This window comes from Myotis yumanensis, unplaced genomic scaffold, assembly GCF_028538775.1.
Source record: "Myotis yumanensis isolate MYYU_CA2020_CCGP unplaced genomic scaffold, mMyoYum1.0.hap1 SCAF_2, whole genome shotgun sequence".
In the NCBI taxonomy this organism is placed as follows: domain Eukaryota; kingdom Metazoa; phylum Chordata; class Mammalia; order Chiroptera; family Vespertilionidae; genus Myotis; species Myotis yumanensis.
The window spans coordinates 9,026,744-9,054,386 of record NW_027223753.1 but is presented as its reverse complement, the minus strand read 5'-3'; the positions used below and the strand labels follow the sequence as shown (position 1 = coordinate 9,054,386).

At 51.6% G+C, this 27,643-nt stretch overlaps 1 protein-coding gene across 4 annotated transcripts in view; it reads right to left on the bottom strand.

The window, feature by feature from the left end:
- PLEKHM2 (pleckstrin homology and RUN domain containing M2) overlaps window positions 1-19,577 on the bottom strand; it is a 34,635-nt gene extending 15,058 nt beyond the window's left edge. Inside the window, exons 1-2 of one of the 4 annotated variants that reach the window (XR_011470196.1) lie at window positions 19,349-19,532; window positions 195-301 (exon numbers count right to left, since the gene is read on the bottom strand). Coding sequence is in view for 3 of the 4 variants with exons in the window: in XM_070404160.1 (XP_070260261.1) it covers window positions 195-301; window positions 19,349-19,408 (167 nt within the window). In the remaining variant the exon portion in view is untranslated. Of the gene's footprint in view, window positions 1-194; window positions 302-19,348 lie in introns of all 4 variants that reach the window. The other 3 variants (XM_070404160.1, XM_070404162.1, XM_070404161.1) reach the window with 3 other exon arrangements.
- Between the last annotated feature and the right edge of the window lie 8,066 nt (window positions 19,578-27,643).

Sequence of the window (27,643 nt, the reverse complement as noted above, 5' to 3'; positions counted from 1 at the left end):
TCGTGTGCAGCTCAGAGACAATCTACCCGGATAACCACAGACCGCCTGCGGCCCACCTGAGCCAGACACGTTTCTCTCCGCCAAGGGAAGGGAGCAACAGAAGGCGGACAAGGCTGGGGGCTTCTCTCCAGAGGCCGTGCATGGCCCGGCCGTGCCCTGTGCTGCCCAGCGCCTTCTCCAGCTGCCCAGCTTACCCGTACAGCAGGGCGTGGTCCAAGTGCTCACACAGGCGCTGCAGCACCTTGTCGTGGTTCCGGATGGCAGGGGTCTCATCTTCACACGCAGCGAAGTAGCTCTGCAACTGAAGGGGGAACAACCACCTTAAATCGGCGATGGAGACAGAGGAGGCCACAGGAGCCCGGGAACCGAGAAGGTGGCTGAGAAAACCAGTCGAATGGCGTCCTCGTGGTGACCGAGAGGGGCTCCGCCTCCATCTGCCTGCACTGCTGCCCGTCCTGCACTGCGGGGTCCAGAGACCAAGGCTGTGTCCTTGCAGCTCAGGCCCCTCAGGCACTACCAGGTGCTTTGCACAGTGACAACAGGTGAGGTTGTCACTGTCCATGCGGAGGTCTCAGGTGGTACCAGGGTCCGAGCCTGGGTCACCGAGCTACACAGCCCCAGGGTGGCTACCCAGAATGTTATTACCCACTTAAACGAACCCCCGTGCCCAGTGTAAATGCCCCCGCCCCGGATTGTGCCACACGGAGGCCTTGCTCCAAGCTGCTCCTCTGGAAAAGCTAAGGGCTGATGGGCTGGGGCACCGGCTGCCATGGTCTCCGTGCCAGCCTCTGGCAAGGATCTGCCTGAGGAGCCTGACGAGGCTGGACACGGACCTGGGAACATGCCAGGCTCATGGCAAGTCCTACACCAAGAAGGACACTGTCCCCAGGTGGACTGATACAAGATGTGGACAGCAGGCGGGACGAAGTGCAGCTCCGAGCAAACGCCACCCGGCTGGCGAAGGTGAGGGCAGCTCGACCCGCTTAGTGAAGGTGAAGAAAGCCCAGATATTTGTGGGGGTTTATTTATTTATTTATTTATTTATTTTTAATGTGTGGGTTTAAAAAAAAAAGTCTTTATTGATTTTTAGAGAGAAAGCAAGGGAGAGGGAGAGAGAGAAACATCAATGAAAGAGAAACAGCATTGATCAGATGCCTCCTGCCTGCCCCCTACTGGGGATTGAGCCTGCAACCTGAGCATGTGCCCTGACCGGGAATCAAACCAGCGACCTCTTGGTTTATGGGCTGACGCTCAACCACTGAGCCACGCCACCCGGGCGAAAGCCCAGCTATTTGGACTGAGTTCTCTGCAACCAGTTAGGAGGCAGGAGCCCCTTTCAAGGAAAGCCCCAGGCGCCGTCTCTGCACCTTCATTTCAGCCATTCTCTCAACTGCTGTTGCCCTTGCCACGGCCTGAGGGGGAAGAGCACATCCCTGTTCGCTCAGCTCAGGTTTAAGCTCTTGGCACCGGACAAACCTGCTCTCAAGTGTTTCTGAAGCCGCAGTGGAGGTGGCGGCAGCAGGCGAGACGCATCAGCCACACCAGCAAGCACGCGCTCCTGGAGAGAGGCCACCATCCGCCGCACCACAGAGACAGTCTCTCCTCTGTGGCCGAGTGAGCCGCAGGCCTGCGGGCCAGGGCAGGCTTGGTCCTTCGGGTCTGCCCTGCGTCCCGAGAGGCAGGCAAACTAAGCCCAGGAGGAGAGGTTTCCAGAACGGACAGGAAGAGCAGAGAGCCCGTGAAAACCACACGACTCCCTGGCGGCAGCGGCCGAAAGTCTTCTGTGCACTTGACTACCGAGAACCACGCCGCCAAGGTCCGAGGTTGCTGTTTTTAATTTCAAAATCCAAGGAGATCTGAGGTCAGGGGCTTCATGTTAGAGCCAGAAGCATCCTCAGAGGTGGAGTGTGACTCCCTAACGAAGAGGAAAACAGGCCTATTCACCTTCGCTGTGAAAGCAGCCATGCCCACTCTCCCACTTGAAAACATGGACAAGTTTTAAATTTTTACTCATTTATGTTTAAACAGAGAAGGTGACTGAAGCCACCTTCACTATGATGTTTAGCTAAATGAGGGAGCCATGGCTAGAACGCAGACTCCTTTCTCAGGTCAAGATACCTTAAAAAAAATTAGTCCTCCCCGGCCGGCATGACTCAGTGGTTGAGTGTTGACCTATGAACCAGGTCACGGTTTGATTCCCAGTCAGGGCACATGCCCAGGTGGTGGGCTCGATCCCCAGTGTGGGGCGTGCAGGAGGCAGCCGATCAATGATTCTCTCTCATCATTGATGTTTCTATCTCCTTCTCCCTTTCTCTCTGAAATAAATTAAAATATCTTTTTAAACAAAATTATTTCTGAGCCAGCTGCTGTCAGGCTGGGCTCAGGGGTGGGGGTGGTGCCAGAGGGGCCTGTCTGCTCCCCTGGCTCCCTAGAAGTGTGAGACCCGGGGACCCATGGAGGGAACCGCGGTGAGATCCATGCCTTTGCTTTAGGGAAGGCGCTAGGATGCAGCCCGTGCCGAGTGCTATTTTGGGAGCAGCAAAGGCTTCCCCTGACTAGTGTGGGTAAGCTATAAGCGCAACGATTTCCTTTTTTATGCACATTTTAAATCAAGCCAACCACAGATGCTGGTGATGTGCAGATTATTATCTTTTCTACTAAAGCAAGAAAAGACTCCTTGGCTCCTGCATTAGCATGGGCTGTGTCCTGGCGGAGCTCGGCATGTTTTATTCCACTAAAGTATTCTCCTCACAGTAAAAAAAAAAGATTATTCTGGAAACAATATTTGCTCACCCTAAGAATGCAAGTGACATGGAAGTGGATAGAAATATGAAAGCTGCCTGCTCCCTGTTCCTCACTGTCAACAGCTTGTGTGTGTGTGTCCTCCCAGCCCTTTCCCTGCATACACAGATTTTATTTTTTTATTATTTTTAAAATATATATATTTTATTGATTTCAGAGAGGAAGGGAGAGGGAGAGAGAGATAGAAACATCAATGATGAGAATCATTGATCGGCTGCCTCCTGCACGCCCCCTACTGGGGATCGAGCCTGCAACCCAGGCATGTGCCATTGACCGGAATTGAACCCGGGACCCTTCAGTCTGCAGGCCGATGCTCTATCCACTGAGACAAACCAGCCAGGGCCATGCACAGATTTTAAAAAGTGAAATAGGATCATATTGTGCTCATTGTTCTGAAAGCTGCTTTTTCTTAATACATCAGGTGTATATTTCCATATCACTACATCCACATCCACTGTATTCTTGCTCATAGCCACACTGTATTCTACCATGGGCGGTACCATGCTTTAACCATGGTTAGACATGGCTACTGGCTCCAATTCTCTGATATTACACAAAATATTGCGACGAGCATGGGTGGATCCCTGTGTGGGTAATATGCCCGGTGAGTGCTCAGCGTGGAACTGCAGAGCTAAAGAACACGCACATTCACCATGTGGCTGGAGCCGGCCACTCGCTTGTCTAAAAGGTGGGTCAGTTTCCACACCGACCAAGCTGGCCAACACAGGATGGAATCAGTCTAATTCCTGCCGCTCCAATCGGTGAAAAACAGTGCTTAACTGCTTTAAATTGTGTCTCTCTGATCACTAATGCGGTTGGGCAGCTTTATTAGCCATTGGCAGTTCACATTCTGTGAAGCGCCTATTCATAACCTCCCCAATCTCCTGGCTGCTGGGCTTTAAAAGCTTATCTGCTGACGAAGCCGGTTTGGCTCAGTGGATAGAGCATCGGCCTGCGGACTGAAGGGTCCCAGGTTCGATTCCGGTCAGGGGCATGTACCTGGGTTGCGGGCACATCCCCAGTGGGGGATGTGCAGGAGGCAGCTGATCGATGTTTCTCTCTCATCAATGTTTCTAACTATCTCTCTCCCTTCCTCTCTGTAAAAAAATCAATAAAATATATTTTAAAAAAAAAAAGCTTATCTGCTGCGGCTCTTTTTTTTTTTTTTTTTAAATCATTATTGTTGAAAGTATTACATACGTCCCCTCGCCCCCATCTGCTGCAGCTCTTTATTTGTTAAGAATTTAACCCTGTTTGCTGCACCGTTTTCTGTTTGGGGGTGTGTTTTTGTTTGTTTTCGCCCAGTCTCAACTGACATTTAAACTTTGCTTTTGGTGTGTTTTTTCCTATTGAGAAATTTTAATTTTTTTATGTAGTCAAATCTGTCAATATTTTCCTCTATAGTTTCCCATTTCCCCCAGTTCTTCAGTTGCACTATTCACATTTCAAATGCTCAGAGACCACGTGTGGCTGGAGGGTACCCTGCTGGACGGAGCAGACACAGACGTCCCATCACTGCAGAAAGCACTGAACAGCACTGGTGTGGAGGAGCGAACGGTATAAAGTATGGAAAAGGCTTAGCACAGGTCCCGGTAAACAGCCAGTGCTCAACAGACATGAACCCAGATCATGAGGAATAATGAACCCACAGTCTTCGTCAAACTGATAAGACAGCACTTGGCTAAACGTAAGCCCAGGTAAGAAGACAGTATGGCGGCCCTGCTCTCAGGACTGATCTGCTCTCCGTTCACGAGCAGGGGGCGCCAAGGCCTGTCCTTCAACTGCTCTCACAGCAGGTTAATAAAGATTTCCCATGATCTCAGGGGACGAGGAGAGTCTGAATCAATGCTGCCAGTCAGCAGAGTCCTAGAGAGGAGCAGGAAGAAGAAGGGGAACCCCTATGGATCAAGGTCAACAACCGGGGCTCCTGCGTGGGGAGCTGGTCAGTGATGCATGACATCAAGGCAAACGGCAGAGGTATTCCGCAGGTGGCCACTCACTGCACCAGTCAGACCAGAGGCTCTGGAAAAGCAAGGAGTGGGAGGAGAGCAAGATGGAATGAATGAGGGCTCCTGAGCAACAGGAGGAATGGAATGAGTAGAATGAACACAACTCAGCCTGGAAGTACAATTACCACCTCTCTTCCAAATTACTCTGCGGTCACATACACCGCCTCCTGGCAGAGCTGACACCGGCTAGGATTACAACCATCACTTACTGAGCGCTTATTAGATGCACTAAGAAGGAGGAAGATGGTTAAGAGCGTGGATTCCGGGGTCAGACACCTTGGATTTGAATGTGGGCTCTGCTACTCACTCACTGTGTGACCTTGGGCAGGTTAGCTAACCTCTCCAGACTCGGTTCCCTCCTCTGTAACATGGGCTTAGGAATACGACCCTCCCCATAGGTTGTTGTGAGCGTTCAGATACTCCCTGTGTCAGAGCAAGTGCATGACACCTTGCAAACCCTTCATAAATGTAGCAGCATAATGACTCACTTTACAAAGACTATTTACTGTAGTCATCACAGCACCCCCATAAAACAGGTCACAGAGCTAGTAAGTGGCAGAGCCTGATTTTAAATTGTTTTCACCTGTGCTGGGTTCAAGACCCCCCTAAATGAATAATACATATAAAATGTTATAGTCTGCTCTAATATGTGGTAGGAGAACCCAAGAGAGGCAGTCCCCTCTCTTACAGTCGCAGGAACTAAAAAGCGCCATGGTGGGTGAGCTCTGTGTCCTCAGCTCTGCTTCTTGGAAGATGGAACAAGGAGAAAAGCCGCGCGGCATCTTTAAGACAACTTGGCCCCGCCGGTGTGGCTCAGTGGTTGAGCATCCACCTATGAACCAGGAGGTCGAAGTTCGATTCCCGGTCAGGGTACATGCCCAGGTTGTGGGCTCGATCCCCAGTGTGGGGTGTGCAGGAGGCAGCTGATAGATGATTCTCTCTCATCATTGATGTTTCTGTCTCTCTCTCCCTCTCCCTTCCCCTCTGAAACCAATTAAAAATACATATGTATTTTTTAAAAGACAGCTTTCCCATTACCCCCTCCCTCCACTTGCCACACGCGGCCCCTTCCCAGGGCGGGTGTGTGTGGTTTGGCTAATGCAAGCCGCAGCGGCCCGGGAGCAGCTTCCCCACTTCTGGGAAGAAGTTCATCCTGCTGCTCAGACTGCCAAGTAGTTTTGAGTGTTTCCTTCCGTCCAGAGAATTTCAGAGCAGGGGTCGGCAAACTGTGGCCAGTGGGTCCGCCTCCGATGTTTGTAAATGAAGTTTTATTGGAACACAGCCACGCCCATTGGTTTTGTAGTTTCTTCAGCTGCTTTCGTGCCGTGCTGGTGAGTGGAGCAGATGCAGAGGTACTGTATGGCCTGAAGAACTAACATGTTTACTACCTGGCCTTTACGAGTGAAGAAAGTTTCCAAAGGGTGGGGAGGAGCAGTCCGTCGGGGTCACATTCCCACGGAAAGGGAGGGCACAAAGGGAAGTGACAAAGGGGGCCTGGGAACCTTGGTGAGAGCAATGTGAGCGAAGGGGTAGGGACGAGAGCCTGGGGGGTCTGTCGAGAAGGGACGGAGCTTACTCGGATCCTGCTTCCAGCACAGGAGGCGTTTTTAAAGTGAGACCCATGAGGCCACTGGAACTTGAAAACTTAGTAGATATCTGATGGTACTGAGGAAAGATTAGCATTAAAATTCTAAAGGTGTGCCCTAGCCGGTTTGGCTCAGTGGATAGAGTATCCACCTGTGGACTGAAGGGTCCCAGGTTCGATTCTGGTCAAGGGCACATGCCTGGGTTGCGGGCTTGATCCCCAGTGTGGGGCGTGCAGGAGGCAGCCAATCCATGATTCTCTCATCGTTGATGTTTCTCTCTCTCCCTCTCCCTTTCTCTCTGAAATTAATAAAAATATATTTAAAAATTAAAAATTCTAAAGGCGTGATTGTGGTGCTGGCTTAGGTGAGGAAAAGACCCTCATCTTGAGCAGCGTTTACTGAAGATGTGATGGGTGCCTCTGCTTCAAACAGCGAAGGGAGGGGTTTAGCAGACACAAGACAGTCATGAGATGAGAAGAGCTGTTCGTGGACTTCTGTAAATTATAAAGTATTGCCTTTTTGGTTAGGAGAGGGGGACAGAGAGGAAGGGGGGAAGGAAGAAGAGAGCAGTTTTGCCGAAAAGATGGCAAGAAAATGGGGGTGGAGTGAAAGTGAAAAAGTCAAGTCCTTGGGCAGGAAAGACAGGACGGCCCCAATGCGAGCTCAGATGGGGGGGGGGGGGGCGGGGGGGAGGGCTGCTGTGAGTGGTGGTGGGAGCATGAAAAAGCTCTCAGCGGAGGAGTATCTAAAAATACGCAAGGTCAGCCCTAGCTGGTTTGGCTCAGTGGATAGAGCGTCAGTCTGCGGACTGAAGGGTCCCAGGTTCCATTCCGGTCAATGGCACATGCCCGGGTTGCAGGCTCGATCCCCAGTAGGGGGTGTGCAGGAGGCAGCCGATCAATGATTCTCATCATTGATGGTTCTCTCTCCCTCCTCTCCCTTCCTCTCTGAAATCATTAGAAATATATTTTAAAAAAAATAAAAATAAGCAAAGTCAGCTGAGGATGAAAAGGGTTAAGACAAAGTAATAACAAGAAAAGAGCTGTGGTTCCCCTAACTCAGGCCTGTTCTCAGACCACACCCTGAGCTGGCCCAGCTGCTCCTCTCCCCCCGCTCTGATGCTCTGGGTGCGAGGGGGCACCAGGCGGGGAGCTGGTCCAGCCCACCCGACTCTCAGAGCCAGGAGGATGGTGCTCCCTGCCCAGCACGCTGGGAGGACTGGCCGGCATGACTGTGCCAGACCCCGTGGCTGCGGGGAAATGTGGGTGACAGCGCCAGCCAGCCAGAAATGCCTGACTCAGAGCATGTTAATCAGGGCGAGTCCCACTCTGTGCTCTGAGCTGCCACCGCCCGGCCCTCTAGGTCCTCCTGTCTCTTACAGACACACAACCACAAATCAATTCCTAGTCCTAGGCTGGTACTAAGAAATCCTTCCAGAATGCGTCCCTAATAGTTAACCCCAAGGCAGCAGTGAAGGATTGGAAGTGGCCACATGAAAATAAGACACGACAGGTGCCCTACTTTCTTTCTCCCTCTCGGGTGAGACTACAGAGGCTGTGGGGCTGCTCAGTAAGATTCCAGATGGCAGACCCGGAATCTAACTCTGCTACGTACTCAGCGCTGCCCTGTGGGGCGCCCCACTCACGTTCACGGAGCAGGATGGGAAGCCCCGCCCCAACGACGGGAGAGTCTGCACACAGGGCTGGAGAGATGGAGACACAGGGCTGCAAAGGCGCCTGTGCGGACCGGCCGATCACTCTGCGGCCCAGCGCTGGGCCTCCTCCATCGCAGCTCAGTACACAGAGGGCTCGGACCGCTGGATGCTGCCGGGGAGGCATCGCCAGGGAACAGCAGCCTCCCTAGTGGCTCCATGCCATCGGATGTATTTAAACAACAGGAAGTTTAGAACAGCCGCAGCAGGCCGAGCCTAGGAAGTGGAAATCCAAAAGCAGAAAAAACCCCAAATGAAGGAAGGGTGGGCTGCCACCTGACCGGAAATCAGCTCTTTTAAAAAAACAAAACACACACACATTTAATTGATTTCAGAGAGGAAAGGAGAGGAAGAGATAGAAACATAAATGGCCCAGCCGGCGTGGCTCAGTGGCTGAGCATTGACCTATGAATCAGGAGGTCACGGTTCGATTCCCAATCAGGGCACATGCCTGTTTGTGGGCTCGATCCCCAGTGTGGAGCATGCAGGAGGCAGCCAATCAATGATTCTCTCTTATCATTGATGTTTCTATCTCTCTCTCCCTCTCCCTTCCTCTCTGAAATCAATAAAAATATTTTTTAAAAAAAGAAAGAAGCCCAGCCAATGTGGCTTAGTGGTTGAGCGTTGACCTATGAACCAGGAGGCAGCCAATCAATGATTCTTTCTCATCGTTGATATTTCTATCTCTCTCTCCCTCTCCCTTCTTCTCTGAAATCAATAAAAAAATATTTAAAAAAAGAAAGAAAGAAAAGAAACATAAGTGATGAGAGAGAATTATTGTTCGGCTGCCTCCTGCATGGCCCCTACCTGGATCGAGCCCACCCTTCCTTCATTTTTTTTTTTTTTTTTTTTTTTGCTGTTGGATTTCCACCGCAGCTGGGCATGTGCCCTGATTGGGAATCGAACTATGATCTCTTGGTCCATAGGTCGATGCTCAACCACTGAGCCATACCGGCCGGGTTGGAAGTCAGCTCTTTTAAAAATTAAATCCATGATGACTGTTACATGAGCTCAGCTCAAACGCAGAGCCACTCTGAGCTGCAGGACCCTCTAGGCCAGTGATGGTGAACCTTTTGAGCTCGGCGTGTCAGCATTTTGAAAAACCCTAACTTAACTCTGGTGCCGTGTCACATATAGAAATTTTTTGATATTTGCAACCATAGTAAAACAAAGATTTATATTTTTGATATTTCTTTTATATATTTAAATGCCATTTAACAAAGAAAAATCAACCAAAAAAATGAGTTCGCGTGTCACCTCTGACACGCATGTCATAGGTTTGCCATCACTGGCTTAGCCAGACCCGCATTTTGCAGGCAGGGAGACTGGGGCCCAGGGAGGTGAAGCGGCTTCTCACAGCTCCTGGCTTGGCCCCTGGGTCCTTCTGTTTCACTGCAGTCTTGGCCAGGTGTGCGCAGACGCCACAGAGGGAGCTCCCCTGCTTCCATCCCACCTGGGGATGAAGAGAAGGCCAGGGCACCTGCTGGAACCATCTGCAGAGTGCTCATCCCACACCTTCCTGAGGAGGGCAGAGCAGTGGCCCATGGGCCATTCCCAGGGCTCTGTAAAATGCCAGTGTCCCAATCGCTTCCTTCCTAGACAGCGTGAGTGTCAGAGGCTCTGCCTGCTGGGTGCCCACTGCCCCACCAACCCAGGCAACCACAGTGCTTTAGACTTACTGTCCTAATTCTATAATCCCTGAGATCCCACCCCACATTAGTCTGGAAGATATTTCATGCCCAGAGACAATCAATGACAGTAGATTATAGAACTAGAAATCTCAGAAACCACCCCTGCATGAGAGCCAATCAGAGGTCCTGGTCATGAAAAACACTGCCCTTCGGCCAATGCCCCTGCCCAGGATGGACTCGTGCCCAGGCTGGGCGACATCCTGGGGCTGGCTGGCACCCCGACACGTGGGTGGTCACGAAGCATGTGCTGTTGTTTACCATGGGCCCGTTTTGTGCTTTAAGCAAGTCGGGTGAAATCAATGCTTCTTAACCATTCCTTCGCCACTCATACCCCCGTGTCCAGCTTTCTTTCCCGTCTCCCGGGTCACCGAGCATGAGCCTTTGGCTGGGGAGCTGGCGGGCCCTCTTTTATTGGCAGTTCTGTTGGAAGACATGCAGGGGAAAGGCCGAGAAAAGCAGGTACTTTGGATTTCGTTCTCTAAGCTCCCTCTGGGCGCCGGAACAGTGACAGCAGAAGGGGGCTGGCTGGCTGGGCACCGATCTCTCGGGTCCTTTGACAGAATGTGGAATCCAAAAGCAGACAAGTGCTTCTCCTTCCCGGAAGGGGCGTGCCCAGCCCCAGGTTCTAGGATTGCTCTGCCTCTGAACTCCGCAAGGGCCTTGACCTCTTGTGGAGGAAGCAGGACTCCCTTCAGAGTGGGGAGGGAATGGCAGGAGGCTCTGCCAAGAGGCAAACACCAGGGGCCAGAGGCCAACCCAAGGCCTGAAAGCACACGCATGCACGGCTCTATTCCGGTCCTACCCCATGCTTTTGCCGCTGGGGTGGAAGCAGGGGCTGGCAGAAACTCTGCGAGGCTTTCTGAGCGCTCCACGTTCAGTGTACCCTTGGCATTTTTTTGGGGGGGCGGGGGTTCCCAAAGCCTCATTTTAATCATCTTTCGAAGCCTGGAGCCTTCACTGGTTCTGTGTTCATCTTTCACTTCCCCCTTCCCCTGCTGCATCTACTGCATGATCGTATGCGTGCTTCCCCACCCAGCAACCACTCTGCTGCTCAGGAAAATGGCCACCAGTCTCTGTCTAAATCACAAGATCAGACGGGAGTGGTCAGAGCTGCCCCATGGACATGGGGACCCTGGCCTGTGCAACGCAGTCCGAGACTTCAGAGGTTGAAAATGTAAACACAGAGTTAGGAAGCACAAGGAAAACGCCACGGGTTACCAGGCCATCATGGTGGTTACAGGACACGAGGAGGGCCTGGGTTTACGCCTAAGACATTGTGATCTGTTTAAGGTCAGTATCTCCTTCCAGAGAGTAAGCCGCCAAGGGCGCAGGGACGTGGTGGGTTCTGTTTGCTGTTGATTCCTGGGACTAGAAGAGAGCTCAGCACAGCATAATCACTCAACAAAATATCTGTTCAGTGAATATGGAGGACTCCCTACAAGGCTGGCCTACGGTTATAATTTCAAGACAAACGTTATGGAGATGGAAAAGGGTCAGAGAAACGGAAAGGGATGAGCCAGAACCATGGTTCAAGCCCAGCTCTGCCCCTCATGAAGCTATGGTCTTGGGCAGGTTATTGCTCCGAAGCTCCTCTCCCTCAGTATTAAACAGGGATCATGATTCATCCGGTACGTGTACTGTGAGCCTGATGGAGGAAATGGGTGTGAGCAGCAGGTGCATAAGCAGCAAGTTAAAGTGAAGGATGCTCTGGCATTCTTACCGCCCCCTCCCCGCCCCTCTCAGTGTGTTTGGACATTTCATGCCTCCGTAGTTTAAGACCAAAAATAAAGAACTTAGGGTGAAAGTGTAAATGGAGGTTGACAACTTACAAAAATTAAGATTTGAGTTTTTTGTGGATTTCAACTCTACAATAATCTCTTCCTTGTTCTGAAACATTCCTGGGTTTCTGAGAATCTCTTAGATCCGACGACAATGACCCAGAGAGGAAGGGAGATTATAGGAAACGAACACTTTCTTCCTTGTGTATTTCTACAATGCTGTCAACACTTCAAAGCAACAGGGGAAAAAGATAAATTACAAAGACAGCACACGGGGGAGAATGTCCGTGTGGCCGGGCCAGCCACTTTGCTAGGGAGAGAGAGGAGGCTCCCAGGACCCCAGGCAGTTATAACAACCGAGAGATCGATGACCTGGCCTTTCGGCTCCAGCCAAATGGACTCACCCAGAACCTGTCCTTACTCTCCACTCACACAGTTCTAGGACGTTCTAGGTCCCTCGCACCAGCAGTGCAGCAGGAGGAGGAGAATGGGGCTGGGAAGGAAAGTCCACCCAAACCAAGGATGAGAGTCCTGGGCCCAGCGGTGGTCACTCCACCTTGTACTTGGGGCTCCAGGTCCCAAGCGAGACACCGGCTTTGGCAGCAGTAAGGCCACCAGGAGAGCTTTTTATCCAAAGGGAGCAGAGACCCACTGCCTTCCTCAGACGTAAGGGCACCGCCAGCTTCAATGGCACCATTCTACTGCCAAGCTGGAACGTCCTCATGCCTGAGATGAGCACCAAAGACTCGAGGGGGAGGAATGACCCACCCAGGAGCCCACAGTGACTACAAATGCCAACCTCCTTCTTCCCACAGTGCTCACTCCCCATACCAGCTCCTTTCTTTCCACATAAAAACATGACTTCGCCACTCCACCCCTTACTCAACATTAGTTTCCAGGCCTAACATTTTTGTCCACCAGCAACAAATTTTCAATTTTGCTGGGAATTTATTTTCATAACTAGAGGCCCGGTGCATGAATTCGTGCATGAATTCGTGCACCAGTGGGGTCCCTCAGCCTGGCCTGTGGGACAGGGCCGAAACCAGCTCTCCAACATCCCCCGAGGGGCCTCGGATTGTGAGAGGGCACAGGCCAGGCCAAGGGACCACACCGGTGCACAATGTGGGCCGGGGAGGGACACGGGAGGTTGGCCAGCCGGGGAGGGATCCCAGGAGGATCTCCAGGGCGTTGCTCAGTCCCAATTGGCCAGACCCCAGCAGCAAGCTAACCTACCGGTTGGAGGGTCTGCCCCTGGTGGTCAGTGCATGTCATAGCAAGCAGTTGAGCGGCATCAGCATATCATTAGCATATTACACTTTGATTGGTTGAACAGCTGACAGGTCAACCAGACACTTAGCATATTAGGCTTTTATTATATAGGATAGGCTCCACCTGGATGAGTTTGGGTTTTTTGGGGGGGCGGGGGGGGGGGGCTGTGGGACTCGCCACTGCTCCACCTGAAACTCCGAGTGGTAACTGTGACTACAGAGAGACAGCTGTAGCCCACCCCGACTGACAGGGGCCACCTGTCTATGTCCAACCCCAAGTGCAGGTGAGTTTCTGCCAGGCCTCCAATCATCTGGATGGGCCTCACGCTAGAGCCAGGCAACAGGGAAAGAGGGAGGACTGCCCTAGCCTATCTGGCTCAGTGGGTATAGCGTCGGCCTGCAGACTAAAGGGTCCTGGGTTCGATTCTGGTCAAGGGTACATGCCCATGTTGTGGGCTCAATCCCCAGTAGAGGCATGCAGGAGGCAGCCGATCAATGATTCTCTCTCACCATTGATGTTTCTATCTCTCCCTCTCCCTTCCTCTCTGAAATCAATAAAAATATATTAGAAAGAAAGAAAGGAAGGAAGAAGAGGGAGGACCACAGTCACAAGGCTTCAAACAGAAACCTAACGTTAGAGAAGCATTTTGTAAAAGGAGAACCATCTTAAAATGGAATGAGCAGGGCCGTTCACACTTCTCCCCTGGTATCTAACACCAGGCCTGGGTGGGGTCACCATGGGGTCAGGTGCACACGCCCGTGCCGCCTGGTTGGGGGTCTCTGGCCCCTCACATCCCTCACTAGACAGCCTCTGTCAGCGAGAGGAGAGGCGCAGAGAAGTAGCTGCTGCCAATGCCAGGACGCAGGCAGGGAAAGAGGAAGCGAGGAGGAGCAGCCCAACCCTTCGCCTTCAGTTTATAAAATGCGTGTGTGGATATTCTTTTCTTTAGAGCTTTGCCCAAGTGACTTTTTTAAGATTCTTAAAACTCTTAAGAGTTTTTCCATGAAACCAGAGAGCACAAAACTATTGATTGAAACCAAATGGTCAATATAATTCCCACATTTATCTGACTACCAGGCCTGGTCTAGGAATGAGCTGTGCTGACTAACTGTTCATTTCTGGCAGATCTAAGCGTCTGAAGGAGTGGAAAAATGGGAACGGGGAAAGCCCACCCCCCACACTGCACTGACAGGCTAGATGGGAGAGCTGCTGCTCATTCACCCGCTGACCCGACTGGGAGACCCCTTGCCCACGAAGGCTGTGCCTGGTCAGAAACAACCTGCTCTGGGCGGGTGGGGCAGTCAAGCTGAGGTGGGCGGGACACTGGTTGCCCTGGGCGAGGGACGGTTGCCACAGCCCAGCAACATTCCGTGAAGGGCGTGACTTTATCAAAATTCATGTCTTTACCCTGTTCAAGGGGAGCAGACCTGGGGCTGAGGAGACGGAGGACAGGGGTCGCTTACTTTTCCTTTCATCACTTCCGAGCTCTTCGGGTGCTTTTTAAAACAGCCGCTCACTCTGTAGTCCTAGGCAGTGCCCCTTGCTGGATGCAATGTCACCTCCTTAGGCAGGTCTTACTGACACCTCATCCACAGCAAACCCCCTGGCCAATTACTGATCACATTCTCCTGCTAAAGCCTTGTCGCGGTCTGAAACCATCATTTTTTAAAAATATTTTTTTTTATGATTTCAGAGAGGATGGGGGAGGGAGAGAGAAAAAAATCAATGAGGAGAGAGAATCATTGACCGGCTGCCTCCCACATGCCCCGCATGGAGCCTGCAACCTGACATGTGCCCTGACGGGAATAGAACGGTGACCTCCTGGTTCATAGGTTGATGCTCAACCACCGAACCACGCCGGCCAGGCTGAAACCATCTTTGTAGAGGTTTGTCTACTCATTTCTCCTCCTCCTGCAATATCCACTCCATGAGGCCAGGGATCTTATCTGCCTCGCTCGCTACTACCCTCCCTCCTAGGGCCCAGGACAGTGGGGACAGACGGAAGTGATCATGTTTGAATGTATGTATATGTATGTTTGAAAACCTGAATACACGGACATATGATGGGATTGACAAGTGTCCACATTCACTCCACAAGCCTCACAAAAGGTGCTCACACACAGTTACAACAGAGGTTTGGTTAACTGGACCGGTCGCACCAATGTCTCCGAACGGGACCCCTAACCTACCCCCGCGAGGACTTCTCCATGTGAACACACATGGGCACATACAAAGGACAGCCTGCCCACTCCAGCTGCTGCCTGGAGCTGTAGCGAAGGTTTTCTGGAATGCAGACATGATTGGGCTCTCTGAGGCTGCCTTTTTTTTTTTTTTTCCTACCAGGGCAGACCTGAGTAGTTGGGCCAACGATCGTATGTGCTGAAAATATTTACCATCTGGGCTTTTAGGAAGTTTGACAGACCCTGAGCTTGCAAAAAATAGGAAAGTGTAGTGTTACGACTCTGCCTGCCCAGCTGGTGTGGCTCAGTTGGCTGAGCGTTGTCCTGTGCCCTGAAAAGTCACCAGTTCAATTCCCGGTCAGGGCATGTGCCCGGGTTGTGGGTTTGGTCTCCAGTCAGGGCGCAGAGGGAAGGAAACCGATCAATGTTTCACTCTCACATTGATGTTTCTCCCCGCCCCCCCCTCTCTAAACTCATTAAAAACATTTTTAAAAAAAGAGTTTTCCTGAAAACTGCATGAGAGTACGTGCGGAGTTCACACAGGTAAAGATGGCGGCTGAATTTTATTTAGGCCCTGTTTGCGCTCATGCGTCCGTCTCCTCGCTGTCCTTAGAAGTCCACCGGACACCCCCACTTCCTTGGGGATACTTAGGCTGCTCCTTCTATCGTGAATGCCAGCTTCCTCTTTCTCTGAATTCCACCCATTTGTCAAGACTCAGTTAAGTCCTCCTCCTCTGAGTCTTCTCCTTGCCCTAGTGATTTTTGAAATTCTCCCTCCAACCAATGTACAGACTGTCGGGGGGAGGAGGGGGACAGAGGCTGCCGCTCACAGCACAAAGCCTTTGCTCACACGGCACGTGCATCAGCAGCACGGTCCTCAACACCACAGCAAAGCATGCTTCCCCCCTGGAGGGGATGCTATTAGCACCACACGCTGATGCAAAAGGCCTTTGATTTGGATGTTTCTCTTGAACTATGAACCACAAGCTCTATTATCCGCGCCTGGGATGTTTCTTTTGAGAACACGTGGAACTTGCTTTCACTGTGACCATTTTCATTGACCTGCGCTCCCTATTTAACTCTTCTCTCTCTTTTATCCCCCGGGAACCCTGCCTCCGAGAACACAGGTCCCCTTGGATCCCGGTGGTAACAGCTGCCTCACCTCTGTGGTGTCACAGTGCGTGTTCACCATCACAGAATCCAGGTGGGAAGACAGCTGAACTCGACAACAGTGCTTGGGGAGAGGGGTTGTATACACTTGGGGGTGAAGCAGCTGGGAGGGGAACCTGGAACCGGAGAGGGGGGCTTCTGGGATGACGGCTATGTTCTGTTTCTTGATCTAGGTGCTGCATATGTGAATGTTTCCACTCTGTGAGAACTCACCCAGGTATATAGGAGTATAGGTATATTCTACTTCAATAAAAAGTTCTAAACTACCCTCTCCCAACACAGTTATACACAATGGATCCTTAAAAATTTTTTGCAGGAATACACATCTCATTTTCTTTTCTTTTAAAAAATTTTTTAACAACTATATATTTTTATTGATTTCAGAGAGGAAGAGAGAGGGAGAAAGAGATAGAAACATCAATGATGAAAGAGAATCATTGATCAGCTGCCTCCTGCACACCCCACACTGGGGATGGAACCCACAACCTGGGCATGTGCCCCGACCAGGAATCTAACTGTGACCTCCTGATTCATAGATTGACAACCACTTATGCTGCAGACTGAGCCACAGCAGCAGGGCCACATCTCATTTTCCTTATGCAACAAGGATCCATCCACCATTTTACTAGTGGTGGGTGGAAGAAAAAGGTGGAGCCCCTCTCACGGGCTGGATAACAAGTTTAAGTGACACTGGTGTTCCTGGGCAGATCTGCCCCCAAGACCGCAGCCCGCACCGCCTCCTGCTGCAACCGAACCAACCGATTCCTATGAGAAGCAGATCCTCAGGAAACCAAATGCACCTCATGGTGCAAGAATCATAAAACAGTTCTCTGAGACACAGCACACAAAGGAAGTAGGCGACAAGTCCAGAGGGTTGTTGTACAACAACCTTTAGGTGGCGAGGCACTTCGCCGTCTTCAGATCTTATAAAAGTAAGGAATTAACTCCATGACAAACAAACAGAAACAACGACCACTTAGCTACAGACTGAACATGTGTCCCCCAGGTTCAGAGGCTGAAATCCTGACCCCCAATGGGGTGGGATTAGGAGTTGGGCCTTTGGGAGGTGCTAGGTCATGAGGGTGGCAACCTCACCAAAGAAACCCCGGAGAGTCCCCACACCCCTCCCCGCTGTGAGGACACAGGGAGAGAGCAGTGGTCTGCGCCCGGAGGAGGGGAACTGTGACCAATAAGTGCGTGTTGTTTTATAGCCGCCCAAACAGACGAAGACAACTTACTTATTGAGACCGGGTCAAGCACACTCTACATACTCTCCTTAACTCTCCAAAACAACCCTGATTTTATCCCTGCTTTACAGGTGGACAAACCGAGGTGTGGAGAGGCGGAGGAACCTACCCAAGATTACAGGGTTATTAACGGGCAGGGCAGGGGTTCAACCCAGGCAGCTAGACTCCAGAATCCATGCCCGATGCCACGATGTCCGTCAGTCAGGCCTTCCCTGGTGACGCACCCAGGGATGGGTTTCCGGGTTTCTAGTGTGCGACTCGCATCGTCTGGCGTTCATTACAGCTCAATAAAAACGTGCCTGTCCAGCCCTGACTGGTTTGGCTCAGTGGATGGAGGGTCGGCTTGCGGACTGAAGGGTCCCAGGTTCGATTCCGGTCAAGGGCATGTACCTTGGTTGCGGGCACATCCCCAGTGGGGGGTATGCGAGAGGCAGCTGATCAATGTTTCTCTCTCATCGATGTTTCTAACTCTCTATTCCCTCTCCCTTCCCTGTAAAAAATCAATAAAATATATATATTTTAAAAACCGTGCCTGTCCAAACCCATACAATGATAAGAACTTTGACAACTCCTTCACAATTCACTCTGATTTACGGAGCGTGTCTCTGCCTTCAAAAATGTCCATGTTTACACTGATGACAAAGTGTCCCTGTCCACCGCCTTGATACCCCAGGCTTTTCTGGCGTGTCAGTTGGAAACCCAAAGATACAAGGCCTGGCCTACCTGAGGCCGTAACCACCCCAGATCAGATTAGTAAAGTCAGCAATCCTTCCCTTCCATTGCGAAAGACGTATTGCGTTTTAACAGAGTCTTGGCTCATTCTGCATTCCTTGGGTAGGCAAAACCTACACCCCAATCGCCTTAGCAAAGCGTGGGGGGGGGGGGGGGGGTGAAATAAATAAAACTTTGGTTGGATGCCTGCAATGTAACTTTAGTTGTGCTTTTTAGAGGGATATCTTAGTAAGAGCATTTCGAATCTTCTTTTTAAGCCACGCGGACCTCTACGAAAGGTAAAATTGCTTGCTTATGGTGCTACTTTCGAGGCATTTAAATGGGGAAAAGCGATTTAAATATAACCGTTGATTCAATTAACTTTCTTCATTTGGTTTGTTGGAGTGACAAAATCCTCGGAGGGGCCCTCCACCCCAAGTCACCGCACCCCCCCCCCCCCTCCAGTTTCTGAGACTGAGACGGGTGATCGAGGAATTCAAGTCGAAAAACAAAATCCAGCGACATCCTGAAATGCTCGTCAGGTCTAGCCTGGTTTTACCGACTTGCATTCTACCTTCTAGACGCGACCCTTTCCAAGAAGCTGACTCCCCGCTGACAGCCGCACGCCCCGCGATAGGGAATGTGTTCTTTCCACCTGGAAATGGGACCACGGTCTCAGCGGCTGGGAGCCCCACGCAGCGCGGTGTCCGCGGTGTGGCTAGGTCCTGGGGGTCCGAAAAGGGCACCCCCAGGTGCGCAGGCTCCGAGAAGCCCCTCAAACTGCCGGGTGATCGGGACACTTCCCGGGACCGGAGGCGATGCCCGGGAGCCGGGAGCCCGGGCCGCCGAGCCCTGGCCGTGCGAGGCGGGGGGAGGCCGGGTGCAGGGATGCGGCGACGCTGCGCGGGGTCCCCCAGGACTTCGCCGCGGCCCGAGGGGGGCGCGGCGGGTCCTGGGTCCCGGACCCCGAAGGGGCGGGGGCCCGGGGCGGCGGGGGCAGCGCGGAGGATGCTGAGCTCGACTCCGATCTTTAAAAATAGCCCGAGGCCGCGCTCACGTGAGCGCCCCGCGCCCCGCGGCGGCCGGGCGGGCGGCGGGCAGGGCGGGGGCCGGACGGGGCGAGCGGGGGACCCGGCCGGGAGCGGCCCGGGGAGGCGGGGCGGACGGCTCGGCCGGGCGCCGGGCCGCGCTCACCTTCTTCACCGACAGCGAGATGTTCTCCAGGATCCGGTCCTTCACCTCCCGCGGCTCCATGGCGCCGCCGCCGCCGCCCCGCCGCCGCCGCTTCCCGCGCCGCGGGCCCGGGGCCGCCGCCAACCGCTGCGGCCGGCCGTGCGGGGGCTCCGTCGTGCCGGCCGCGGGCCCGGCGCCCGCCCGGCCTCGCCTCCCGGCCCCTCGCTCCGCGGCCCGGGCTCCGAGCGCCGGCGGGAAGGAGGCCGCGGGCGGCGGCGGAACTGATGTCAGCGGGGCGGCGCCTGGGGGCGGGCGCGTCCGGGGCCGGGGACCCGGGGGCCCGGAGGCTCCCATCAGCTCAGAGACCCTGGGGACCCGACACCCCGACACCCCACTCAGTCCACTGACCCCGGAGACTGCCATCAGCGCGCAGATCCGGGGACCCGACACCCCGACACCCCACTCAGTCCACTGACCCCGGGGACCCAACACCCCGACACCCCACTCAGTCCGCTGACCCCGGGGACCCGACACCCCACTCAGTCCGCTGACCTCGGAGACTGCCATCAGCGCGCAGATCCGGGGACCCGACACCCCGACACCCCACTCAGTCCACTGACCCCGGGGACCCAACACCCCGACACCCCACTCAGTCCTCTGACCCCGGGGGCCCGACACCCCGACACTCCACTCAGTCCACTGACCCGGGACCCGGAGACTCCCATCAGCTCAGAGACCCTGGGGACCCCGGAGACCCTCACATTATCCGCCCCGTCATCTGAAAACTCAGCCCGCAGACCCCCCCAATACTCTCCCCTTCCTTTTCTTCTAATTTTTTTTTTACATTTTTATTTATTGATTAATTGATTTTAGAGAAAGAGAAACATCTATTTGTTGTCCCACTTATTTATGCATTCATTGGTTGATTGTTTTTTTTAATCCTCAGCCAAGGATATTTTTCCCGCTGATTTTTAGGAAGAGTGGGAGGGAGGGAGGGAGACATCAGTCCCACAGGGAGAGACACATCAAGGGTGGCCTCCTGCTGGCGCCCCCAACTGGGGGACTGGGGCAGGGACCCACCTGCAACCCAGGTACCTGCCCTTGACTGGGAATTGAACCCTTCCAAGCCCAGGCTGGTGCTCTAACCACTGAACTCGCTGGCCAGGGCCACAGAGATGGCTGCCATGCTGGGACCTCCAGACCCCCCCAGTGCACAGACCTAGGCCCCAGGCACTGAGGAGCCTAGAGACCCCAGCACCCCCACCTTGACCTGCCCCCGGCCTCCAGCCCCCTGGCCCTCACTGGCCACCCTGGCCCTCCAGTCCTCAGTGCCTTACCTTCACGCTCAGCCCTATACGTTCAGGCCATGTCAGGTCCTTGGTGCCCCTCCTCACCCCCAAACACCCTCTACTCCACCTGCAGCCCCAGCGCCCTTCCTCCTCTCACCATCCCACTGCTTCAGGGCCACACTCCCTGAGGGCGCCAGCTCCCTCAGCCTGAAACCCACAGCACTGCTCCCCCTCCCCCACCGCTCCCCTCCCCCTCCCCCACCGCTCCCCTCCCCCTCACACACCACTCTCCTACCTGGCTCACTTCACTCCTTTGGTCCCAAATAAATATATTCCTTTAGTCTCTCCTTTTTATTCTTTTTTCAAATGTCAATATATACTTATTTTTCACTTCCAAAAAATTTAGATATAGCTGACATAACATGTTTCAGGTATGCAACACGATTCAAGATATGTATAAATTGCAAAATGATCACTCCCCTTTTTATGCTTAAGACACCCCATTTCTCAACTCCAGCTCCCCAGTTTTTCCTCTTCTCTGCTGAGGTCACCCCTCCCGCCGCCTCCCACACTTAGTCACCCTGGCACCTACCTGAAACACTGATTCTACAGCTTGTTCTAGTCATGGGTGGGGAGCCTTTCTCCTGCCAAGGGCCATTTGGATATTTATAACATGATGATTTCTCTGGCCTTATACAGCGCCGGGTCCTTGCTGCCCCTCCCCGCCTCCAAAACACCCTACTACCCTCAGACATTCCCCATCCCTGTCCTAGATGGGCCTCACCCCATACACACCCAAGATCCCTCCCCACCCCTCAGTTTCTCCAGGAGACACCCAAGATGGTAGTTGTTTTATTTTGTTTTGTTTTGTTTTGATGTGACTGAATAGGGGACGAGTGTATGTCAGGAAAAGGAAAGAGAACTAACTACTTGAGAAACTGGGCTCGCCACATTCTGTCACCACCTCAGGACCCAGGGCGAGAGCTGCTCATGGGAATGGTGACAATGATGACCTGTTGGATGCTGACTTGTACCACACACTGAACCAAGTGCCTTACATTTGTCTCATGGATCCTCCCAGCATTCCCGTACAGATGACATGGGGGGATGGGCTCATTTGCCTAAAACCAGACAGCAAATGGTGGAGCCCAGAAACCATTTGTATCCTTTTCTGAGCTAAAGATCCCTTTTCATTTCTTCATATTATTCTAGGAGGTGACTCCTTTGGTCTAACCCAGTGGTCGGCAAACTCATTAGTCAACAGAGCCAAATATCAACAGTACAACGATTGAAATTTCTTTTGAGAGCCAAATTTTTTAAACTTAAACTATATAGGTAGGTACATTGTTATTAACTTAATTAGGGTACTCCTACGGCTTAGGAAGAGCCACACTCAAGGGGCCAAAGAGCCGCAGTTTGCCAACCACGGGTCTAACCCTTTAGGGAAGGAAGTAAGATCTCTAAACCCAGGGCATTTTCTCATTAGTACTGAGTTTAAAAAAATAAAGAGCTCTCCTCCGTGGAGGTGGGCAGGGGCAGAATGACAGGTGGGGATGGAGGCTGCAGCTACTGAACAGGTGGAGCAGAGGCGGAGAGCAGAGGACACATCACTTTGAATGAGGAAAGAAACAGTCGGGTGTCTGAAGTGTTTGTGGCGAGGAGGAGGAAAGGCGGCTTGAATGGCCAATCTAATAGCTGTGGTGCACTCCCTTCCTACTCCACCCGCGTTAGGGTGCCTACACGCCCCAACCTGTTGGGTGCAACCCCAGCTCATGAGAAGCCATTTAACCCAGAGTGGAACCAACTGGCTTTGTCATTCCACTGTGAAGCAGCAAGCCCTCTCTGGGCAGCACCTTCTGCCGGGCGCCACCTTCCTGCCATATTGCGTGGGCACTTGACAGCTTCCACCGGTGGGAGTTTTCATCGCTTGTGCTGTGAGGTGATGGCATTTCTGCCCTATTGCTTTCATCGTCGCACACTGGGTAAGGTCACAATCAACTTTTTACAACATGCAGGAGGAGCATCCAGTCTCACGGCCTATCAAATCCCTAAGGTTTGCATGGGTATGAGAGTGGGTGGGAGAAGAAAGTCTTAATCTCACAAGGCTTTTTTGCAGGAAAGGGGAGAGGGGGGGCCCGTGTGGGTGTTCACGTGCAGGTAAAGGTCCCATGCCTGGAACTTAAATGTGGAATCCATCCCTGCCTGTCAAAAACAAGGCAATTCAAACGCAAACACCCACCCACAGGACGCCTATCAATCCTGTTATGGGGAGTCATTTACACTCAAAATTGAAGCCCAGTCATTTATTGCACAACCCTTGGCTGATCACATGTGAAGGGCACGAGACTCTGAGGCATCGGAATCAAAAGCTTTGGCTGACTCATGCGAGGGCCTCGAGCAAATCACTGTCTTGGTTTCCAAATCTGTGACACAGGAACAATGATTTCGTTGTTGTTGTTGTTCCTCTTCTCCTCTTCCTCCTCCTCCTTCTTCATTTAATTTTGTCCTCACCTAAGTCTCCGACTGCTGAACTCCATCCGATGAAGGAAGAAGCTGGGAAGAAAGGCAAGATCCTAGAGAGACCATAGCCCTGGCCCACCGTCTCCTTTACTCTTCTTCCCAAGGATGTGTTATGCCTCAGAGAGGAAACAGAAAATAGTTCTGGCACCTTCATCCTCACATCCTGAAAAGGTCATTGGACAGGACTGTAAAAAAAGGTGCAGGATGGTTTAAAGGACTAATTCCTCTCTTTCCCCCCAACTCAAGGCAAATATATTTGTTCCCAAAGGGGGGAATAAGCATAGGGTGTCCCCCCAAAATGTATACACACTGTAACAGCTGAAAGCTCAGTTTTGAAAATGAAATGTATTTTTTAAAAATATTTTTTATTGATTTCAGAGAGGAAGGGAGAGAGATTAGAAACACCAATGAGAGTCATTGATTGGCTGCCTCCTGCATGCCCCCCCACTGGGGATCGAGCCTGCAACCCAGGCATGTGTCCTTGACCAGAATCGAACCCAGGACCTTTCAATCCGCAGGCTGATGTTCTATCCACTGAGCCAAACCAGCTAGGGCTGAAATGTATTTTCATAAACACTGCCTTTATAATTATTCAAATGTGTGTATACATTTTTTGGGGGACACCCTATATTTACTGTCCAACAGGCTTGTGAAGCTGATTCCCATCTGAGAGAGGGAGGTAGGAGGGGCTGGTTGTACGTAACAGCAGTGGTTCTGCAAGTGCAATCTACAGCTCTAGGACTGAGTAAACCAAAACAAGGCAGCTTTAATCTAGGTGATTTTATTTATTTTTTAATATTTATTGGTTTCAGAGAGGGAAAGGAGAGGGAAAAAGAGATAGAAACATCAATGATGAGAGAGAATCATTGATCAGCTGCGTCCTACAGGTCTCACACTGGGGATCGAGCCCGCAACCTGAGCATGTGCCCTGACCTGGAATCAAACCCTGACCTCCTGGTTCATAGGTCGACGCTCAACCACTGAGCCTCGTGGGCCTGACTCTAGGTGATTTTATTTTAAAATGTTGAACATCAGTCCCTTCCTCATTACTGTCCAGTCAGCAAGATGGGGTTGGTGAAAATTGGGATATCACCCAACCTCCTGACTTAAAAGCCTCCAACAGCTTCCTGTTATAGCATCTGGACTGACATCCATACTCTTTTCTCTGGCCTCCAAGGCCATAGCTGATTTGATCCAGCCTCTCTCCTTGACTCATGTCCTAATTTCTGCTGGTGTGTGCCAGTCCCCACCAACCTTCTGTTTCTCAAACACGCCAGTGTGCACACATCTGAGGGCCTTTGCTGGCATAGTCTTCACAGCATGGCAGAGGGCCTCTAGCTGTTCACCCAAATCTGCTCTCTCCACAGTGATGGCATTGTAGTCAGGCAGTGCTGGACTACATTTCCCAGCCTCCTTAGCAGTAGGCAAGACTCTACTACCAAGTTCTCCCCAGCACGGCATGAACAGAAATAATGTGACCCACTTCTAGGCTGGGCTTCTCCATGCTGTTTCTTCTAGCTACCAGGTAAGATGAAGCAAAGAGGATGTCGGACTTACAAGATATAAAGAGCCTGGTTCCCTGAATCACTACGTGGAGGAGAGCTACCCATCAATCAGGAACACTTGCCTTGGACTGTCACATAGGCAAGATAAAAACTTTTGTGGTTATAAATTATGGAAATTTTAGGCCTCTTTGTGCCCCTCAGCCTAACATAAAACACCTCAAATCCTCACCTGGCACTCAAATGTTAAAGGTTAGCTTCTCAGAAGACCTTCTCATTGATTACTCAACATTAAATAGTTTCTAGTTCCTTCCATCATACCAATCTAGTCAATTTTCATCATAGAATTTAGTATTACCTAGCATTTTGTTTGTCATCGTTCTTCAAAGAGACTGCTGTAGTGTCTCTTTGGGACCGCTGTAATGGGAATAGGCATCTTGGCTCGGCTCATGCAATCTGGCACATGACTCAATGTTTATTGAATTAATATCTTCTGATGAATTTTTAAAAAATATATATTTTATTGATTTTTTCACAGAGAGGAAGGGAGAGGGATAGAGAGTCAGAAACATCGATGAGAGAGAAACATTGATCAGCTGCCTCCTGCACACTCCCCACTGGGTATGTGCCCACAACTAAGGTACATGCCCTTGACCGGAATCAAACTCGGGACCCTTGAGTCCACAGGCCAATGCTCTATCCACTGAGCCAAACCGGTCAGGGCTCTGATGAATTTTTTAACTCAAAGGGATGCAGAAATTTTTTTAGCCATCTACAGAATTAAAAGGCCAGAAAAAACCACCACCAGGGACCGACAGAAGGTTGCTTCTCGTTGTACTTGATTTGGGCCCATTTTAGGAAGAAAGTGGATGAAGAACTATGGCCAGTCTGTACAACCATTAGCAGAGAAGTGCAGTTCGTCGATATTTCAAATTAGTCTTACATTTGGATATAATAAAAAAGTACTACTTCACATGGATGCCTGCAAGCTTACTAACCTCAGAATGTCATCTGTCTTTTAAAACCTACATTAGCCCAGTGGGGTACAGCTCACCGATTGAGCATTGACCCAGGAACCAAGAGGTCACTGGTTCAATTCCTGGTCAGGGCATATGCCCGGGTTGTGGGCTGGATCCCCAGTAGGGAGTGTGCCAATCAATGATTCTCTCACATCATTGATGTTTCTATCTCTCCCTCTTCCTTCTCTGAAATCAATTAAAAACTATATTTAAAAGAAGAAAAATAAAACCTACATGATTCAAACTCAACGGCCATCCTGGTCTAGAATCCCTAAAACCTGCAAACTGACCTCGACAACCCAGTTCTGCTATGTCACCCTTAGGGCCTTTGAGCTGAGAAATGGAGGCAGTGTAATGGTGTTCATGGATTCATTCATTCAAAACCCTACTAGGCATCAGGCACTGGGGATGTAGCTGTGAAAAGGACAGACGTAAATCCCTACCCTCATAGACCTTGTGTTTTAATGGGGGAGGAAGACAATAAACTGGGTCAGAAATGACATGCAGAGTGTGTTGGGTAGTGGGGTCGCTGCTGAGGAAAATGAATAAGGGAAGTGACACAGGAAGAAGAGTGGGTGGCTACAATTTCAGAAAAAGTAGCCAGAGAAGACGTTACTGAGGTGATATTTGAGTCAAGACCTGAAGGAAGCGAGAGAAAAAGCATGAAGGTGCCTGGGAAAGAGCATTCCAGACGAGGGGACAAATACACAAAAGGCCTGAGATAGAGAGCTCGGTGAGGGCATGGTGAGGTCAAGCAGGGTCAGGGGGAGGGAAGCAGGAGGTTAGGGCAGAAGTAATAGCGGCCTGGGGGGCACTGTAAGGACTGTGGCTTTCACTCTGGGATGGGACTCACTGAAGGGTCCCAGCTCACGCTGGCAGCTGTTCTCAGGGAAAGTAGGCAGACAAGGGCAGGAGCAGGGAGGCCTCCTGCAATAATCCAGCTGAGGTGCCCCTGCCTGGGACCAGGGCTCTAGAAAGGATCAGATTTCGAATAGACTTTGAAGTGGAGCCAACAGGGCTTAGGGTAGATTGGATGCAGGGCATGTAAGTTGTCAAGGTTTGAGAGTGAGCAACCGGAAGGATGAAGCTGCCCTTTACTTCTCCGGGGAAGACGGTGAGAGGAGCAGGTGGGGGTGGAGGATCTGGGGCTCAGGGCACTTCAGATTCCTGAGGCAGAACAGGAAAAATGATGCTGGCCTTAGGAATTTTCTAGGAGGAACCAACCCACCCTAGCTCTAAGTTTTTAAAGGACAAAAGCCATAGATAAGGATTGATGAATTTGCTTAATCCCATTCCCATACCAACAGCTGTGAGCAGGGATGCAGTATAAGCTGATAAGTTAGTACTTTTATGTATTTCTACTTCAGCTGTCTGTCCCTGCGCCAACACTTGTATACGGGTAGGAGCAGTTAAGGTACCTCCAGTTGTTTGTCAGACCTTAAAAAGCCACAAGCGAGAACAGGGCATCGCAGAAGATTCTAGACAGAGGTCTGTGGCATGCTCAGGTAGGGTGTGGGGTGCTCTCCATGCCTGAGGTGAAGGCAGGGGACTGCTGGCTGACCACCATACTGTACTCATCTCGGGCACGCAGGTCGATCAGGCCTCACAGCCTCCCTGGCAGTGTGGCATGGCCATGCGACAAAGTTCCAGCCTGTGAAATGCAGCAGAGAAGTGATAAACACCCCTTCCAGGCCTGCTATAAAAACTTCCATGAACCCTCATTCCCTTCTCCTGGTACGTCAGCTACATGCTGACATCCAAAGTAATCTTGGAAGCCACATTGTTGAAAAGGGCAGAACCCTGGTAGCCGAGGGCCCATAGTGATTGAGCCCTCCCTTCCCACACATCACTGCTGGAGTTGCCCGACTTCTGAAAATCTCCCTTAGCATCCTCAAATCTCGCGTGATGCAATGGATACTAGTTAATATCTAATGAGCACTTACAATGTGCCAGTAATTTCCTAAGGACTTTATATGTATTGTTTAA